The sequence below is a fragment of the Struthio camelus genome, chromosome W (assembly GCF_040807025.1).
Source record: "Struthio camelus isolate bStrCam1 chromosome W, bStrCam1.hap1, whole genome shotgun sequence".
In the NCBI taxonomy this organism is placed as follows: domain Eukaryota; kingdom Metazoa; phylum Chordata; class Aves; order Struthioniformes; family Struthionidae; genus Struthio; species Struthio camelus.
Window position 1 is genome coordinate 22,952,066 of NC_090981.1, and position 19,246 is coordinate 22,971,311.

The window sequence follows — 19,246 nt, forward strand, 5'->3', positions numbered from 1 at the left end:
TGAGAACACCTCTATCATTTAATAAAGTCCTGGAGAAGTCATTGTCAGTACGTTTACATATCATACACTATATTTGTTATTTATGTTCCTGATTTTACTATTTAATTCATAGCTTTAGCTATGAAAAAAAAGTACCTGCAGGTTAAGGTTGGGTAGTGTGGTAATGAAAGATGCTATTTGCAACAAGAACGCATGTGTAGAGTTTCGCAGTCCCATGAGAATGGTTTGTGCCAGCAAGTTATTCTGGTTTTACATGCCCGTGCTTCCCACAGCCACCCTCTGCATCACATGCTACATACTGTAGCTCGTTTAGAAACTTAAAAAGCCTTCTTAAAATCCCTTTTTCCTCAAGCCTATGTATTTTTTTTAAACAACAGTGCAACTTCAATAAGAAAAAAAATTAAGATTTTAACCTCTTTCCATATACTTCTGACGAGTGCTCTTACAGAAGCGCATATTAAAATATATTGGCTATTTAACAGAGAATATGACAGTCACGCAGAGTAGAGTCATGAACTAAATCTGGTATTTCACTCCTTTGCCACCATTTGTTACCCTTGCTGGAATGTAGCAACAGATGCTGTGTTATTAAATACGAAGCCTGCGTATTTCAGCTGTTGGCCATTTCAGGGCTACATCAGGTTCCTCTGTATCTACCAGGTGCCCATGCATTCTCAACAGTAATGCTGCACAAATCTTTTCATAGGAAATAACGTGCATCCCTAGGTCATTCCTTCAGAACAAGTAAATGCAACCCAGATACCGAAGTTTTTTGTCCAGCCTTAAAAAGGCACAAACCGTGCAGCAAGCCAACAGCACCAATCTCCTTAACCCAAACAGCAGCCATTATGACTGAACGTTTTATCAAAAGTAGAGAGATAGAGAGAGAGATATCTAACTGTTTTATGACCAATGCTGCAAAAAGAACGTCTTCGCATAAAACCGAAAGTTTAGCTGTGGGCGCAGGACATAAAATGTATAACAGAAGAGCTTCTGGCTTGGATGCAAGAGGACAAGCATTGAGACAGGCAGCCCTAGGGAATGGACGGAGAAACTTAGCAAAGCAAAAAAGGTAGAGGAAGTTCAAGATACATGTGGCAAAAATACAAGGAACTGATATCTGCCCATATGGTAGAGACAAGATGACAATACAGCATGACAGGAAAAGGGAAATCAACTACAAGAACAAGGTAGCAACTTGGCAGTCAAAATGCAAAGGAGATAATATTTTGCATAGAACGTAAAGCAAGCCAGAGGAGAGGAGAGTTACGATGACAGAAAGGTTTGTGAGTGATCGTACACTGACTTTGAAAATAGTTAATAATGTTTTTCTTGTATTTCTAGTCCTGGTTCTCTGCTCTTCGCGATGCCAATCTGTGTGCCACTCTCTCTGTCTCCTGCAGACATGGCAGGCATCCTTTGGTATCTCTCTCAGTGTAAGGCTGAAAGAAGACTGGATTGCTCTTTTGCTCTACATTTATATGTATTACTGTTCCTTCCACTGGTTTCTCCGAGACATAAGACGGAATTTCCCCCCACCACTGCCATGCGTAATTCAGCTTCTCTTTTTTTTCTTTTCAGAAAAACTTATTCTGAGGCACCAAGGAGTGCCACAGCTATAGACAGGATACAGAAGAAAAGCAGTGATTTCCAAGGCACTAAATTCTCTGATGTTTCGATAGTTTGTTCTTTTTTCAGTATCAAACTAGTTATTATACGCAAGAGATCAAACCATCTGAGAATTTTCCTTACCAAATAAATACCTTGCTGTTCTAAAGGCCTAGGACACTGGTGATACCCTTCTTCCCTTTTGCTGCCCGTTGCAGTTTTATCTTTTAGTTTTTCAGTACAGGTCTTGCTCTTTTTATATCATGAAGGACAAATCTTCTGGCATGAAATGGCTGTACATGTATGCTTTGTTTACTCTTCTGCACAAACCATCCCATTATACATTTACTTATGATTATGGGGAATTAAAGTTGATGGCTCTGGTGGTCTCTTCCATTCCCACTACTGAAAATGTATTTCCTCTGTTTTGCTTTCCACAAGGAACAAAAGAGATCTCCTCCCCTCCCCACTTTAATTTTTTCTCCCAATGTTTAGTAGCCGTATCCCCTCCACTGTCCTATTCTCCATACTACAACTACCAGGACTAACTTGGAAGTTAGTCCAAACTTCCAGCCATAAAATCAAAGGTTGAAAGTATTTTCTCTCTCAATTGTTGAAAGTATTTTCTCTCCTGGACTCCCCTTGCTCCCTTGCCATCAGTTCAGAACAGGCCTCCAAGATCCAAATGCAGTCTACCTCTTGGAAACTTCGTTTTGACTCGTTTGTTTTCCTTGGGTTTTCCTTATTCTTGGCTTCTCCAATTCATAACCAATGATCAAAACAAGTGATAAATTATGCAAAGTATTTCTACATAATACTTATGTATTTCTATACATAAGATTATTTAAAAAAAAAAACTCTTAAAACCCCTGATTTAAATAGTTTTCAATAGCACCTCAATTTTCAAGCATAAATCGCTAACACTATCAAAACAGAGACCCACCTCCCAAAGTTTCATAGGGTTTTGTTTTGCTTTCATTAATGCCATTATATCCTAGTAAAATATAAAGCATAGGGGAAAATTAGGTCTCTAATACTGTTAAAAAATGTTTCTTCTGTAAAATTTGCCCTTCTGGTTAAACATCCTGTGTGTAACACTGACTTTTTTTTTTTTTTTTTAAATATCAGGAAGCATGATTATATGGATGCAGAACTTTGACCGGTAAGTAGCAAGGCACTAACGATCCTATTTATTTTTAAGTTTTGTAAATATAATCACTGTCTAAAACTAGATGATCCCTAGAGGTCCCTTCCATCCTCAACTATGCTGGGATTCTCTAAAACCTGGATCTATCTTGTTGTTCCCCCCCTTGGGCTAAGGCATAAGAGGCCGAGCACATTGTTTTTTACAGCTACTGACAACTGCAGAAGTTAAATGTCCAGCTTCTTTACATGGAACTGGCATCAAGTAGTAGTTTTAAGCAGGCCACGATCAGTACAGATCAGCTATAAGGAACTACCCATATGAACTTCCTTTGCCAGGAAACACTGTGGTAGCTTGTGATTTTTTGGGATCATTAGCCAAGAAGTAAGAAGGAGGGAATGCAAATTTGAATCCTGAAGAAGGACAGGCCTTGCTGTGCTGACAATAAACACCAGCCACCTAAATTTCAAATTAGTTAATGACATTTTTGCAGCGTCAGAAGAAATAAAAGTGCCAACAGTTTCTCCTACCCTCACCACAATATATTGCTATCCTCTTTTCCCATAAGGTATTGCATTAGTTAATAATAAGCAGAACAAACTGATCAATATCTAAAACCATAAATTATATCTTTCAACTGATTATAATACCAGCCAGTTGTTGCAAAGTAAAATTCAGTTTAAACAGACATCCAAGGCAATTTTAAAATGTCTTGCAGAAAGGTTTTTAAATCTCCAGTCCTCAGCTTTTAGGACTAGGCTGGGAGCTTGGTGAAGGCGTCTTACTGTGGATGTAGACAGCAGAGCCAATTCCTTTACTCTTATCTCTTCAGGAAAGTGTCAACTCTTTCTGTTCACAGCTGCTCATAATCAGAGAGAGACTTTTAAAAATGATTCACTGTTTCATGTTATTTGTAGTTTCTGAGATAAAGTCTAAGCCACTATCCCTCAGTGAATATTTTTAAAATAAATATTTCTGAATGAACATCAAAATTAATTCATTTTCTCTTTTGTGAGTGGGGAAAAAATAGCCCTTGGAATCACTAGTTCAAATACTCATCAGTGTCATTTATGCACTTTTGCTAATATTCAACCAAAATTTTCTTCTTTCTATAAACAAACTATCTTTCCCAGAATAGTTTGCTAAGAGGACATAGTAAAAACAAAAACAGATCTCATGAAAGTTTAAGATTTAAAAACAATGAATTTTCTGCTTTCTCTCAGTCAAAGTTTTCTATATACCTTGATGGAGCTCATTAAGTGGAGGCTTGTCTGTGCATGCACTGATTGAGTGCTTCATTAATTCCTGTAATGAAGTGAAATGCAACCATTTTGGGATCCAGACCTGACGGGCTCATTCTTAAAGGTCCATCAAAATCCACAGGTCAGTCTCTAAATACTGTAGAGAATCCTACAAGTGCCTATCTATATCTGTAGCTACTTAAGGTACATCTTAAGGAGATATGCAAAACCCGCCTGGACGCGGGAAATATGCTCTAGAGGACCCTGACTGAGCAGGGGGGTTGGACTAGATGATCTCCAGAGGTCCCTTCCAACCTCAACCGTTCTGTGATTCTGTAACTCTGTGATCTCAGAATATGCCCCTGAATTTCAAACGACAAGCCTTCCAAGGACAAAGGCTCTCAAATAAATGAAATGCTAACTCTCACTTCACTGCAATGTATTGTCATACCACAAACTGCCAGCACAACCGTAACTCTGCACCGACACCAACATTTGTATCTGTCAACGTCAAACTGAAACGCAGATTCCCCCTACTGCTACACAAAGAACGCTGGCTGATCTTTCATTACTAATCTGTATAGTTACAACTACTGATGCTGAATTCAGGAGGTAAGGACAAATACCCGCAAATTAGTTCATACGGTGCGCATCTATTCCTCTGCGTTGTTTTGACAGAAACAGATCTGTGGTGAACATTTCGATCCCAAGTTCCCCAAATGCAATTGGCCATGGGTTGCAAGGGGTGGGCGTTCTCTCCTTTCCATTGCTAGCCAGTCAAGCACCAGAACTCAACACCAAAGTCAAGCGGTGGCACAGAATCAAGTGTGGGGGGGGGGGGGGAAGAAACCATACCCCCAAACCCAATCAAGGCAGGGAATCAAGGCAGGCATATGCAGTAACTGTTACTACTGACTAGCAGATTACTGGATCTAAAATATCCATCCAGTGAGCAAACAGGAAAAATTAATCCTTAAACAAAAAGCTAAAACCTTTAAAACCTTTATGAAATAGATCTGTTTATTTTTATCCTCCTGCTTCTTCTATTGAGTATGATGAAAGGAAGAACAGCAGTTGCTTAATACAATGGCATAAAAATTAGTATTTTTTTTCCATATCTCTTCATGCAACGTTCTCCTACTACTACAGATTGTAATAAAATTGTAATAGAAATCAGTCCAGGGGGCTGAAATAATGTCTGAAATACAGTTTTTGTTTGCTTGTTTTATTTATTCCCCAACAGCGCTTACTGAGACTCAAAACATCTGCAAAGAGAACAACCACAAAAAAGCAATTCGCTCCTCCAAAAAAACCCTTATGAAATCATCACATTTAATGTAAGATTTGACCAAATGATAAATACTCAGTGATGAAAGCAATCATGTGTGCCTCTGAATAAAAGACACAAATGATTATTAGTATCCAGTCTCACATTTTCCTTATGCCATCCCTGGCTCACGTATTGCAAAATAGTCATCGTTCTTGTAAGCCATCCATTTAGCCAGTGCCTCTGTTTGGAAATAACATTGTTGAAGAAGGACACAGCCTTTCTGAACGTACGTGCAAGGCCCTCTGCCTATCTAGACATAAACAATTTCTTTGATTCTCCAGGGATTGCCTATTGACTGACTTTTGCTCCCTGATCTCTAACTTCTGTCTAATTTACGGCTACCCATAGTTTGCCAATTCCTCAAAGAAAACAATCCCAGGGTCTGAAAAGTCTTAGAATATAGTAAATGCTGTCATAAACAGATACATGAAAGGGAGAAGGGGAAAGTAAGTCACCAAAAGAAGCCATTCTATAAAATAAAAAATTCAGAGAGAATTTGAAAAGAAAGCATCATCTGCCTGTATGTGGAGCACTGTGTCTAGTTTGGGGCACCCCAGTATCTCTCCAAAAAAAGGAGCTGGCAAACTGGTGCAAGTCCAGCAAGGAGCCACCACAACAGTTGGGGAGCTGGAACACATGATCTAAAGGACAGGCTGAGAGCAAGCTTTCTTTGGCCAGAAGATGTCTACTGGGGACCTAACTGATATCTGTAACTACTTACTGAGTGGTTACCGAGAAGATAGAGCCGCCCTTCCTGGAGATGCATAGCAAAAACATAAGAGGAAATGGGCACAAGCTGCAGCAAGGGAAATCCCAATCAGATGTAAGGAAAAAATTATTCACGGGGAAGGTAGGCAAATACTGGAACACATTGCTAGAGAAGTCGTGGGATCAACACTTGTGGAGATACTAACAGCTTTGCTCGACAAAGCCTAAACAACGTCATCTAACTTCGAATTTCGATCTAACTTTGAATTTGGCTCTGCTTTGAGTGGCAGGTTGGGCCAGATAACCTTCAAAGGCTCCTCACAACCTAAGTTATCTATGATTCTGTTTTCCACATGGCTCAAGGGGCTGTATCTTATTTGCAATTAAACACATGTTAGTCTTGCCGTTCACGATGTATTAATAGCTTTGATTGCATCAGTATAATTACATTAATGGAATTTTCTTAGAGCAGTCCAGCACTCAACCCAACTATTGTAGCTAAATGATTAACCTGTTAAGAGTTTTAGTGATTCTGTAATGTAGCCTCCCCGCTACAGCAAATACTTACCCTGTGGCCTCTGCTCAAATTACCACTGAGCTTCCTCATCTGCTCCAATCGCACAAGGAAGAGAGTGCTAAACTTGCAGAGTACGAAGACTAGTGAAGCATTCTGCAGAGGAGAGCTACCCAGTACTGGTTTCCACACATGGAATACAGCAAAAACCACCAGTTCAACACATCAGATTCTAAGCCTGTAAAACAGGCAATATGAGTTCTGTGTCACCTAAAGCCATTCACAGAAAGGTTATCTCAAAGGTTACCCGACTTGCTAAGGAAAAGTTATCCTAAACGCTACCCTAATTTGGTAAGGAAAATAAATGAAATCAACTACTCTTTCAGTTTTTGAGGTTAAGAGATTCAGAGCTACCACCAGAGTCTTATGGTTTAGCAGCCATTTAAATCAGTGCTCTTACTGAGAGCTGCAGTGCCTACGCCTAGATGTAGTTTTGCCAGCTACCTGAAGAACCATGTGGAGTTATATCCCTGTCCTCAAATCCATTTGTTGGTTTTCTGTATCTTACTTCACTAAATATACAATCCTCCAAACATCTTTAAAAAGAAAACCTTACAGCTGTGACTTGCCTGGATCTCCCGATCTTATGTTTCCCAAATTTCCCATTGCTCCTTCTTCATTAAAGTGTTCACTTCTTGTTTTCCCTTCTCCTCCCCCTATTTTGCACCTCTGGCAATGTTTTTTGCTGTGCATATGGGGTATAGCACTACAATGACCAGTTAGCAATGATTCTTGCTCCTCTTTCATAAATTACTTCTTTCGCTTTTTTTTTTTTTTTTTTTTTTTTAAACAAAGCTTAAAATTATATATTTTGCTTTAGGCTCGTCCTATTAATCTAGAACTCTAACAACCTATAGAAAGGATGACATGAAATACCTAATTGTTAATTACTGTTTTGATTCACAGAACTGTGTACATGACATTTATAACCCCAGTAACCTCTCAATTCTCTTCATCTGCAGTAGGAAACTTATCAATGCAATAAAAAGCCTTCAGCTGGTGAATCCAGATCACTAACATCCTTTGGAGCCAGGTGATTCTTCTTATCTCTAAATAGAACTTTTCAGAATACTATCAGCAAAAAGCTACTGTTTCATTGGCCTTAACGTTTTATGGAGATTATCATTTTGATGAGGGAGGGTAGGAGTGGGGCAGGCAAAACAGCAGAAGCACATGCGCCCCCACCTGGGGGGCAGAAGACAGGTCTGAAGCGCAGGGGGGTGGGAGGTGAGGGGGTTGTACTAGTTCTTCTGTGCTGGTTCACCATGACTTTGTAAGGAAAGCTGAGCTCCGCGACAGAAAAGGAGTCAGTCTCCAATTTTTGCAGCTGTCAAAGCTACCATAATTCACATAAAAACACTCAGATTTGGGTCTAAAACGGGACACTGAGAAATTCAATTGCTGTTTAACCTTATGTTTTTCATGTAATTTGTTCTATGTCTGAAAACAGTCTTTAACTTCAAAAGTTGTCATGAAAACAGTCTCTAACTTCAAAAGTTGTCACGAAATGGGACTGTCACCATCCAGTACGTTTTGCATTTAAGTACGGATAACATTAACCTTGCACAGTTTGAACCTTCCCATTTAGTGTCATAAAAGCATAAAAGAATCTTAAAACAGATGCTAGCTAGCTTTGGATATGGTGGGATGACAGAATCTTATATTGACACACTATATATTACACTCCCAGAAATGATGTGGATGGAAGAATGGCCCATGAGAGCACAAAAGCAGATACTTTACTATGTAAAGGAGCAACATTCTGTCCTAGAAAACTCTCAGACAAATCTAAAGAGCTCAGAGACCTGCCTGAGAAAGAACTGACTGAAAAATAGCAAGGCTAATTCAGGACTACTTACAGGAGGGAATATTTACTTCTTAAAACAGTGAGTGCTCCATGATTTTATAACATTTGTGTGTCTGTTCCGAGTTCTAAAAGGCTAAAAACAGGTGAGCTCATTCCTCAATAATCTCATTTGGATTAAAAAAAAATGCTAATTGTGTCTCTATAGCACTTTTAGGAATGCAGAGAGGTCTCTCTCCCATGAGATATGGGACTTAAAACTAAATATTATACAGATGCAATAGAGGCTCTCATGGCTTCTGAATTTGTAATATATTATCCATTTCCATTGTTTCACAGGTTATGTATTATAAACCCTCCGATATCTGATATTATTTTACCCTACCTTTGAGATATTAGATTTATTTCCTGTCATCTTCTAAATATACAACATAAAATCTGTACATGAAGCTGAACTTTTCTGAAGCTTGACATAAATTACTGTATCCTTTTATAGGAGAAACAGTATGTAAAGAATCCATTAATACCACAAAAACTTGAACATGTATTTGCGTGTACTTAAAAAGGTATTAAAAATACGTATCGTGACTGTATCAAGAACATCTCCCTTCAGACCACAGCAAGCAATTAAGCCAAAAAGCAGCCTGAAACCAATTGATACTTTTCTTGGTACATGATATATCTACCATACAGCACCACATTAAAATTACACCAGGTAGTAATATCTTATAGGCTGTTTCTTGATTTCCCCACGCTTTTTGTTTCATCCAGTACAAAAGTAACTGCAGGAAAACATGCCAGGTTTATTTATAGCATGGCAGTTGTTGGAACCCGAACGTGTAATGCAGACTGAAGCCATGTATCTTTGTATCACTGTTCATACAGTAACAGCATACATAAGTAACAGCACTGCGGTGTACAAATGAATATGAAGATTGTTTAAAAGTTACTCAGCAGCTTGACTGAAAAAAAAAACCAACATGTTTGATGTCAGCGTTCTAATATGGACCACGCAGAGATTAAAGACAGAAGCTGAAAAGCCTAGATGCATTACCGCATACCCCACATCCAACAATTAGTACAAAATACAGTTAAGATTGTCTTCCAGCGATGTGTTTTTACTTCCAATTCCTACTGATACAAACGAGATCAGACTTAAGGTCAAAGAATATATCTTTGTTCAGTTAGGTATAAAAAAATTAAGAGAAAAATTTTTGGGAGTTCATAAATCAAAACTGAGCTGGACTTTTGGGCTTCATTACAACAGTGAGTATAATTTACTTTTATAGCAGTAAAACCTATGGGCTTTGATCTTGTTTTGCAGTTTTAAAAATATATACATATTAACCAACTGAACACACTTTTACAGACATCTCAATCTTCTCTAAATACTGCAATTCACCTCTAGAAAGAGCTAAAAATGAAGTACTGTTCACTTCAGCAACAGATAATTGTCAGAACACACATGACATTCAAGGCCATTACTGCACCCTCAATCCTCCTTCCCATTCAGGCTGATCGTCCATCCAATGGTCCTAGAGTCAAGCCTGGAAGTTGCACCTAAATTTCAGAACTCCTTATACATCCCTTCACTGGCCCCTACCCACTGATGCACTGATGGTATCAACCACCTCAGCATCTCTGTTTTAAGCAAAATGGAAATATTCCGCCTTTGCGTTTTGTCTTACAAAGAGCATTCTAATAATGATTTCCCAGTAGTTTTTTTTCTCCTTTCACTCTTCAGCATGTAGCAGATTAACTACTGTATTTCCATCACTACCTTTGGCCTTGAGATGCATGATATTTGGCAAAATAAATATTTTATAGGTCATCTAAATGTACCCTCTGCCCCCTGCATGACTAGCCATTGAGCTTTACCTGGATGGGCCTCATCATTTGCAGCTGCATCAGATCACCTCTTTTCGAGAGATGTGCACTCTTGCACTAAAAGGAAAAATCAACCTCCTGCTTTGGCAAACTGCAGAAGAGCCTGAGCCGCAGAATCCAGTCTGAATTTGGGAAGTATCAATTTTCTTTATGCAAAAAGCACACAGCCCTATTCTTGATGAACCTGAGCTGGTTAATTGAAAAATTCTGGATATTTAACTTCTGCCACATTCACTAAGCCATTCTGATTAGTGATCTTTCGTGCAATGTTGCATCAGACTAGATAAAATAATACAAAGCTACAGTTCTACATATCCACCTGTTAATCCCAGTCTCTATTCCTGTATGCTAAATCCCCTTTTCCCATGCATCTTATAAATTATTCCTCTACATATGTGAGCATATCATCAGGAATGCATTTACAGTGATTGAAAAACCTTCTCGATGATACCTGTAGCTTATCTTCCCATAACGGTGCCTGTTTTTATTTTCTGCTCAAACCTATTAAGATCGCAGTGCAGCAAGACCCAGCTAACCCTATTTTCCCCGCTAAAAATAACTAAACCAAAAAGTTATCCCTTCTTTCCTCTTTCAGCCACCTGCTCCAAATGCATTTTTCAGCATGAGGATCCTGGCATCTCAAATTATATCAAAAGAAACATTTGCACAGAAAGGCAAGAGTCTTTTCAGAGATTTTTGAGAACCTGAGTCAGCTAAGAAGGTAAGAGGCTTCTTTAAAGAAACAAATTCACATTTCAAATACAGCCAACTTCATAAAATTGTCTGGAACTTCCTATATATAATCCAGAGGACCTTTCATGCCATGGCATGCATGCTGATCTCTCCTGCTGTACAACTGTGGGAGAGCGCTCACTGCCATTTTCTTATTCACATTTTCTCTTTTTCAAATAGTTTCTGAGGAGAAACATTTTTTTCAGTTCAGCTTTTCAGTATATCCGTCCTACAGAATCTCCTTGGGAAAAGAAGCTGCATTTTAGTTTAACTGCTCATTCAATACGAGAGGAAAAAGGAACAAACAGGGAGCATCTTTACAACTCTCATCAAAACACAGGCTCTCATGCTTTGTTATTAAGTCCACACTATCAGCATTTTTACTGTTATGTTTGATTCAGTCCAATCTAATTTTCTGAGGACCAACAAAACAGTCTTCTCTGCAAAGAGATACAGGCCTATCGTAATGTTATTCTTCAAGCGGGGGGAGCTGTAAGAGCGTGAGGGGAAAGCCATCTGAAATACTCTGAAAACGTCTTGTTTTCACCAAATGCAAAACGCTTGGGTTTCCTTACCACTTGCTAATCTATTTTTACCGGGCCATACTGAATCTCTGTAAGTTTGAGTCTCCCTGGGGACTATTCATAACCATGAAACATCAGTTCTGTTCTAAGAAATCCAACTTATAACCCCACTATTGCCCTATTCTCTTCTGCATAAATGGTCTTTTGTACGCACCCACTTTCAGGAAATCACCCCCCTCCTCCCCCGCTCACTCCCTACTATCCACTGCCCTGACTCGCACAAAACGCCCTCCTCCCCAAATCAACACTAGTGAATAATTGTATTTTTGTTGGAGCCCCTCCAGCTGCTCCACACGTTCCACTCTAGAAGCAGTAAATGAAACCCTTGAGCCTTGGCACACTTCTCAGTTTAAACACACACACACACACACACATGCACACACACGTGTGCACTCATCCTGAAAGGGAAGTAAGCTGCATCAAGCTCATTCCCAAATAAATGACCTTTCACTTCTCCCCCATACGACTTCCTCTTTTGTTAAGAAATACAGCACTTCCAATTTCAAAAAATCTTCCTCTTTCAATCGGCTCTCAAGTGTTTTAAAACACTTTTTCTTCCATTTCATTCATGTGCTCCTAAGTTAGCGCTGCAGACACAGACATAAGATATCCCTGGTGTCAACACTTTGGTGATTTCATTTCCAGTGAAATCTAAAGAAAATTCTTCAGATGATTTTGCCAAGACATTTTCCCTCCCCTTTCAACAAGCAAAAGCTAAAGCGAGCAGAAACTCTCACTCATGCTGTCTTCTGGCTCACAAAAGCAGCTCTGACGATACTAGATGTATTTTTCCTTTAACGGAGGCCTTTAAAAATATTTTAAATCATACCTTCCTTGGATTCATCAGCTTCCAAACTCATGGTGTCAGTGTAACTCACTGCAGACCAGATTACAGCTGACGTGAGCTTTGAGAAGCAGCAAGTCAACTTCGCAAAGGCAAAAAAAAAAAGGAGGGGGGGGGAGGTTGGGATTTTAAGGGGAAAAGTCTGCGAATTCAACAAATCACAGCTAAGCTACGTGAAAAGGAGTCCGCCCCCTTCTGAACTGCATACAAGCAACTGTCTGGAAAAACAGCACCTTAACAGAAACTCATTTTCCTTGCCAGCAGTTGCCATTTATGCATTTTATTCCCCCTAGTCTTTTAGTCTGTAGAAAGGGTGGAGTTTTACTTGTTGCAGCTTGCCAACGTGGTATGAGAAAGCAAGCATATGAGACCAAAAAAACCCTGAGCGTGGAACAGTGTCTGATTGCGGTGACTGACAAACAGATTGGAGCTCTGATATCCTGCAGTAAAATGTAATTTAAATCTTTTTTTTTTAGTCTGAACTGTACTTATCAACACTAGTTGCTATCTAGAATTAGTTCTGCAGCATCTGCAATTGTACTGACTAATATAGGATGACTAAATAAATGCTTAAAGGATGAAAAGCAGCAGCCTTCTTTTAGGGAGTTTAAGCGAAAGCTGAAGAATTATTTTACTTTTTCCTTCACCATGTTCAACACTTGGTGCTATCTACCGTGACAGGAGCAATTTGTCTCTAATTCTTGAAAAAACTATTTGATTCCTTTGTGCTATAGACCCCCCCACGTATTAATAAAGATCATTGTTTTTAAAGGCATTTTATACAATATTGTTTTACAGCACAGCAAGAGAACGGGTACATTTTACAGCTCTCCCCTAACTAGGGACACAATAGAAGTTATGAACAGGACATAAGCCTTCAGCACAAAAGCAGTGGGAATTATTTGGAAGCCTATTTTCTGATTGGCACGGTCTTCAGTAAAACCCCAGGATAGCTAGGAAACATCTTTTATTTATTGCTTTGCTATATTTTTAGTACAGCACAGAGAACAAAACCTCCGTGGAAACGTTATTGCTCAGGCACAGAGGCAGAGGCGTGAGCTCTCAAGAGAAGTGCTGACGGCACTGCCAGCACAGGCATGCAAACCGCTGCTCTGCGGGGGCAGGATTCCTCCTAATAGGGTTAAACATGCACCCCTGAAGGGGTTTGGAGGGTCTTTGGGTAATGCTACAAGCAATTAGTGATCGTGCTACTGGAGTCTAGCCAAGGAGGAATAAGTGTATTTCCAGATGAAATCAGAAAGTGCCAAAGCTCCCATCACAATTTCGGTGTGCCTTGAAAAAATTCTTTGCACGCTTCTGACTGCAGCATTCAGCCACATCCATTAAAGCGTATCTGTAAGTAACGTAAAGTTTACATTGCAGGTAAGAAGGATGCTCTCGTAAGCAAAAGGCAGGGAGTCAGGAAGGGAGGTATGAACGCTTCAACCAAGGCAAATTTGCTTTGTGAATCAGGGTAAGGAATATTTCAGAATGTGAGTAATTTTTGTCCTGTTTTGAGTGTTTTTATTCAGAGCAAGGACTGCCTTTTGCTACATCCTTCTGCCTGTGCTGTGCCTAAGACAGACAGATCTCATTTCAGTTGAAGCTTCTTGATGACGCTGAAATATTTTTATCTGTAATAAGCACAACTCTATAGGTCTCTTACAGACACTTTTCAAGAAGCTAACTGCCTTCCACAGGCCTTATTACCTAGCACGGTGTTGCAAAGTACAGCAGTTGCATCCTTCAAAGCACACAGACTGAAAAAGGGAGTATTAATGTAAATGGCACCACAGAAGAAAAGTAGTTACAACACCGGTCTAGCTAAAGAAGCCATATTTTCAAGCAAAAAAAAAAAAAAAATATATATATATTACTCTTCCACATCTTCCTGCTCCCCAAACACTGGTTTGGGGTAATTACTGGATAGTAGATTGAAACCACTCAAAAAAACCCACACGGAACAGAAGAGGAACAGGAAGAAACACAGTTTTAGCCAAGGTTAACTGCAATAGCCTTTGGGGTCCCTTGATTAAAGGCAGTGTTGGTATGGAAATAAAAAAGCCAGAATATAATCTGGTATCAGGAGCCTTCCATAAATAGATTCACACAATAGATGTCTTTCTCCTATTGTAGATGACAGATAAACAAGGAGAGATAATGAGCCTTACAGTTAAATCTCAGGAAGTTTTGCCATTTTAGATTTCTAGAATCTCTCGGGCACGTGAGAACTCCGAACACAGACGAGAAAAATCCGATTATTCTGATTTGTTTCTTTTCTACAGAGTCCAGACTGCATCTCCATACCCAGCTCTGTTCCTTTTGCGTACAGGGTTGCCATTCAGACTTTACAAACTTTTTTTTTATATTCTCATTTGGTTGTTAACACTTCTTAAAAACACATCTGCCAGCTGAAAAGACTCCAAGCAGCCCCAAGACAGTATAGGTAGGCAATTTTCCAGTCTTTTGATAAATAGTGACTTCTAACGGCAGAAGCTTATTGGGGCATTATCCTCCTCGGAGTCTGTACCTGATGAACAGTCTTCAAACTCCAGCGTAAGTAACAGAATAAAGTAAAAAATAAATAGAGACTCAGCGGACGATGCTCTTGCACAGGCAAGAGACAATACTGTGGTAAGCCTGGAAGCTTAAAAAACTCTTTTAATTGTGAACTCTGAATGAGATATGGTATGAGAAGGACAAAACAAAAGAATGACAAAACTCTAAAAATAGACTCTGTCGGCAAAAACAGATTTCATTGGATAGATTCTCTTGGGCAGGGGGAATAACTTCCTAAAATGAAGGGCTTAAAATCCACCACATGTTCTCTCATTCGGAAAGACACCATCTCAGAGGGAAGGCCAGAATGCTCAGAGAAAAATAAAAATAAACAAATAAAAAATAAATCTAAACTGTATGGCAGAACACACACAAAAATTGGGTTTGCACACGGATTTTCAGTGGTTAAAAGTCTAAAAATCACGACGCTGGATAGGACAAGGAGTATAAAGCAAAGTGTTGTCTTTCATACACTCCTTCCTTAAATAAAAAAGTTCTGTTGTAAGTGACCTAAAAGTCCCTATTTCTGCTAACACTAATGCCAGAACGCCACATACACAACAGAGAAGTTGTAGAAGGCCTTGCCTTACTACTGCAATATACGGGGCATTCTTGAAGGAGGGGAAGCTCGGGAAGTACCTCCCCTATCCACCTTAAAATCTTGCCCATGTTTTGTTTCTCAAAGCACTTGTAGTCACCTCTGCGTACGCGGGCAGTTTCTTAATAGAGATACAGGCAGCAAGTGTTATTACATCTTTCATAAATTTTTAAAATAATGAAAACTATAGAAGGTCCAAAAGAGTCCTGCAATGTCTGCCAAGACGACACTGAGGCTTAATACTTAAATATCAAAACAGACAGTAATGTTTTGGTTTACAAAAAAGAGGAAGCAGCCCTACTACAGGAAAAGGATCAGGAAGAAGCTTTCAAGAGGAGGCAGCTGCCATGGAGGCGAGAACAAATTTGCTACTGCAAAAAACCACAGGGCCATACAGTAGTTCTAGAGAAGGAAGGCGTAATGTAACATTGCAGACATTATATATTCATGCCAAAAAAAAAAAAAAAGAACATCTTCCATCTTTGGTTAACATAGTTAAAGTCGTTTGGTGGTAAGTTTTGCTCTTCCAGAATGTCAGCTTAAATGGATTGCCAACTTCTTAAAAAACAACAATAAGGTACATGTCCAACTTGAACTCCCTGCTATAGACAATAGCCACCAATCATTTTCTCTTTATGAGCCAACTGCATGTCTTCTGCTGGCTACAGCTGTACTGAACTATTTGAAGCCACATGACAGCACTTTTATTGTGGTAGAGGAAATCTGGGTTTCCCAGCCTCACTCTCAGCTGTGATAAAAGAAAAAGAAGCACAGGTGCCTTGAGAGAGAGTCAGTACTCATAACTGCAGCTGTGATTTCTTTATGCTATGCCAACAGCCATGCCAAAGAGATTTTCTTTCCCATAAGCTGTCAAGGGCAAGGTAAATGAGAATGCTATGTGATCACTGCAATGAGAAAGTAAGCTTTGCCCTGAACTGTCCCATGGAGGGCTAGAGAGCTGAAAAAAGTAGCAAGTGCAGAGCTGTTTTCATGCAGTAAACTCGCTGCTCAAGGAGGATACTCTACTTGCATGTGTATAACCTAGGGATTACTTAAAATTTTGCAATTTAGCAATTGTAGTAATATAAAAGGAAGTTTACCCCAGAACCTTCTCTCCTCCATAACCCCAATAACTGTACCGGCTTCTGATACAAGGGTTATGTGTTGACTAATTTTCAACTTCTGGTACTCCTCAAGGGGAGTGGATTACAGGTAAGAAAATGAGATCTCTGCCTTAGCCCCTCACCTCAATATAAATTTCCGATAGGACAAGGACATTCGACACCGTCCTAAAGCAGTCACAAGTCCTATTATTTCGTGATGTGCATCAGCTGCAAAACATAATGATACTATGTGGCATCTGTCACCCTAATTGCATGTCATAATTTCATAATTCTGGAATATTTGAGTTTTGCTCAAACTGACGATCTGAAAAGGAATGAGATGCGAGACTGTGGTATCTTGATCCAAGGTTTTCGAAGCAGAAATAAGTGCAATAGATCTGTTCTGCACACATCTGTGGAATCTTCCAACGTGCAACCCTATCAGAGCAGCAATAAGGCATATATAATATCTCAGAAAAATGGCACAAGTCTTTAGACAAAAGTTTGGGGCAAAAAAAGGGGACAAAGTTAAATTCAAAAGCCCGGACACACCATCAAAGAGTTAACTGTAGTAAACTTTTTTGCTAAGCATCTCTTCACTTTCTCTAGACGTTACCAATTGATTAAGTGTCAAAGACAACATACAAATTTGCCTCTGGCTTGCCGCGTTGGTCGTTCTCAGTATCCTTCTCCAGTATCATTACAACTTTTTTCAGACAAGCAGTCCATAACTGCACAGTTTTCAGATGCATAGATTTAATAAAATAGGAGAAATTTGTCTTTTCTTGCCCTCTGCTGTGCTTTTGCGTCTCCCTACAGTGCACTGAGATCTCCCAGCACTGGGCCGCTCCCCGCAGTGGTGGCGCTGCCCCCCTCCTGCGGGGTAAAGCCAGACCCACCAGGCATCTCCCAGCCGCATCTCACTGCCTACCCCTCTGCTGGTGCATACATGTATCGCTGTTGTGTGCGTTCTGCACACACGCATCATGCAGGTGTGCTGCTGCTGCACACGGATCAGGGAGGCAAGGTTGCCGAGGGCAGCAGTATCCTTAGTTAGGCCTCTCCCTTCAGACTTCATGATGCTGGCTTGACAGCAAGGATGAACTGCTGCAAGAAAAGACATTCTCCCTCCCGACAGACACATCTCTCAGCTCTTGCATCCTTTTGTCATCACAGCTAAAATAACACTGCTAGAGGCAGAAGCAACTGGGAGGCAGGGTTCGCATGCTTCCTTGGTCCCCCCATTTTACTCGCTCTCCTTGGTTGTGCCCACAGCTCAGGCAGCGCAGCACCACTCACCAAACGCAGAGGTGACTTATTCCCTGAACAGGCAACTTCCGAACTTACATGGATTTTCACTTTGCCAGGTGTCAGCTCTCCGCAGTCCCTGTTTTAACACACGTTTGACATCAGCAGCAGTTAGGTGAGTAATTTGTTTCAAAAATAGCTTGGAGCCACTTCGAATTATCTACTGCTTGGCATTATAGGTACAGAAAGTTTTTTTTTTTTTTACTTTTATTTGAAGAACTGAGACAGACCTTATTAACAGATTGTTCTCAGATTCCTGCAAAAAATAGAGTTAAAAAACTACAGGTACAACAGAGCCTGTCTCCCTAGAGCAACACAGGTTTTACAAAATAAGGCTGACCAGAAACCTTAATGCCTAGTCTGCTTGAGTGTTTAGCGCATAGGTGCTAAAGAGGTCAATCTGTTTTATAATTGCTGCTTCTCCACAATGAGATAGCCATCTTGCATTAACTAGTGAGCAACTATGATCAGTGGAAAACCACCAAAAGCGATGGCTTATGTGCAAAAAAAAGTTTCTAGGATCTGATGATGTTATGAAATACTAGAGAGTTGTATACTTCCAAGTCTTTGATTGCTAACCTAATTCCACATCTCCAAAAGCACCACCAAATTTTAGGATGAAGTAAAGGTTCAGAAACAGATTGCTGCAAGATAATCAGAACTGCCAGAGGAAAAAAAAAAACTGATTGCAGAATCAATCACTTCCTGAAATAAATACAGAATTTGCATTTAATTTCTTTCTCTAGACATTTTTCCCAGGATAGGCTGGCAGAAAACAAAACGCCTATAAATTAGCCAAATCATTTCTGGAATATGACAAGGAAAAAGAGATTATATGGTATTATTTGTAAAGTATTAAAGCACTAATGAAACAAATGCAAGAGACAGTAGACTGATAAATCAGCTTTCCTTTTACAGATTCATGAACTCTTCCCACCTATGTTTATACAGTTAATGGATTTGTGGAACGAGAAATTCATAGAATTAAGTTCTGCAAAAAGCTTTCATGAACTGCTAGCTAGTAATTCTGAGGACGCTTCTTGGAGTAGAATGTATTTGCATATAGTTACAAATATTTTTTGTAGAATTATCGTGAAAGAAAATTCAGACAACAACAATGTTCAGCAGGATTAGAAATAGGATAGCGTATGGGTCAATATCAAATATTCTTTTAAATAAAACCTTGCTTAATGTCATCTGCTTCTGCATACAATTCTACTGT

The 19,246-nt window shown here is 39.6% G+C and overlaps 1 protein-coding gene across 4 annotated transcripts in view; it reads right to left on the reverse strand.

Annotated features, from left to right (window-relative positions):
* LOC104150535 (tumor necrosis factor alpha-induced protein 8) overlaps positions 1-19,246 on the reverse strand; it is a 68,265-nt gene that overhangs the window by 11,191 nt on the left and 37,828 nt on the right. The window contains exon 1 of one of the 4 annotated variants that reach the window (XM_009684822.2): positions 12,442-12,565. The exons of 2 other annotated variants lie outside the window; for them this stretch is intronic. In XM_009684822.2, the coding sequence (XP_009683117.1) occupies positions 12,442-12,472 (31 nt within the window). In that variant the 5' untranslated portion in view covers positions 12,473-12,565. Of the gene's footprint in view, positions 1-1,306; positions 1,325-12,441; positions 12,566-19,246 lie in introns of those variants that run through there. One more of the 4 variants, XM_068926191.1, reaches the window with a different exon arrangement.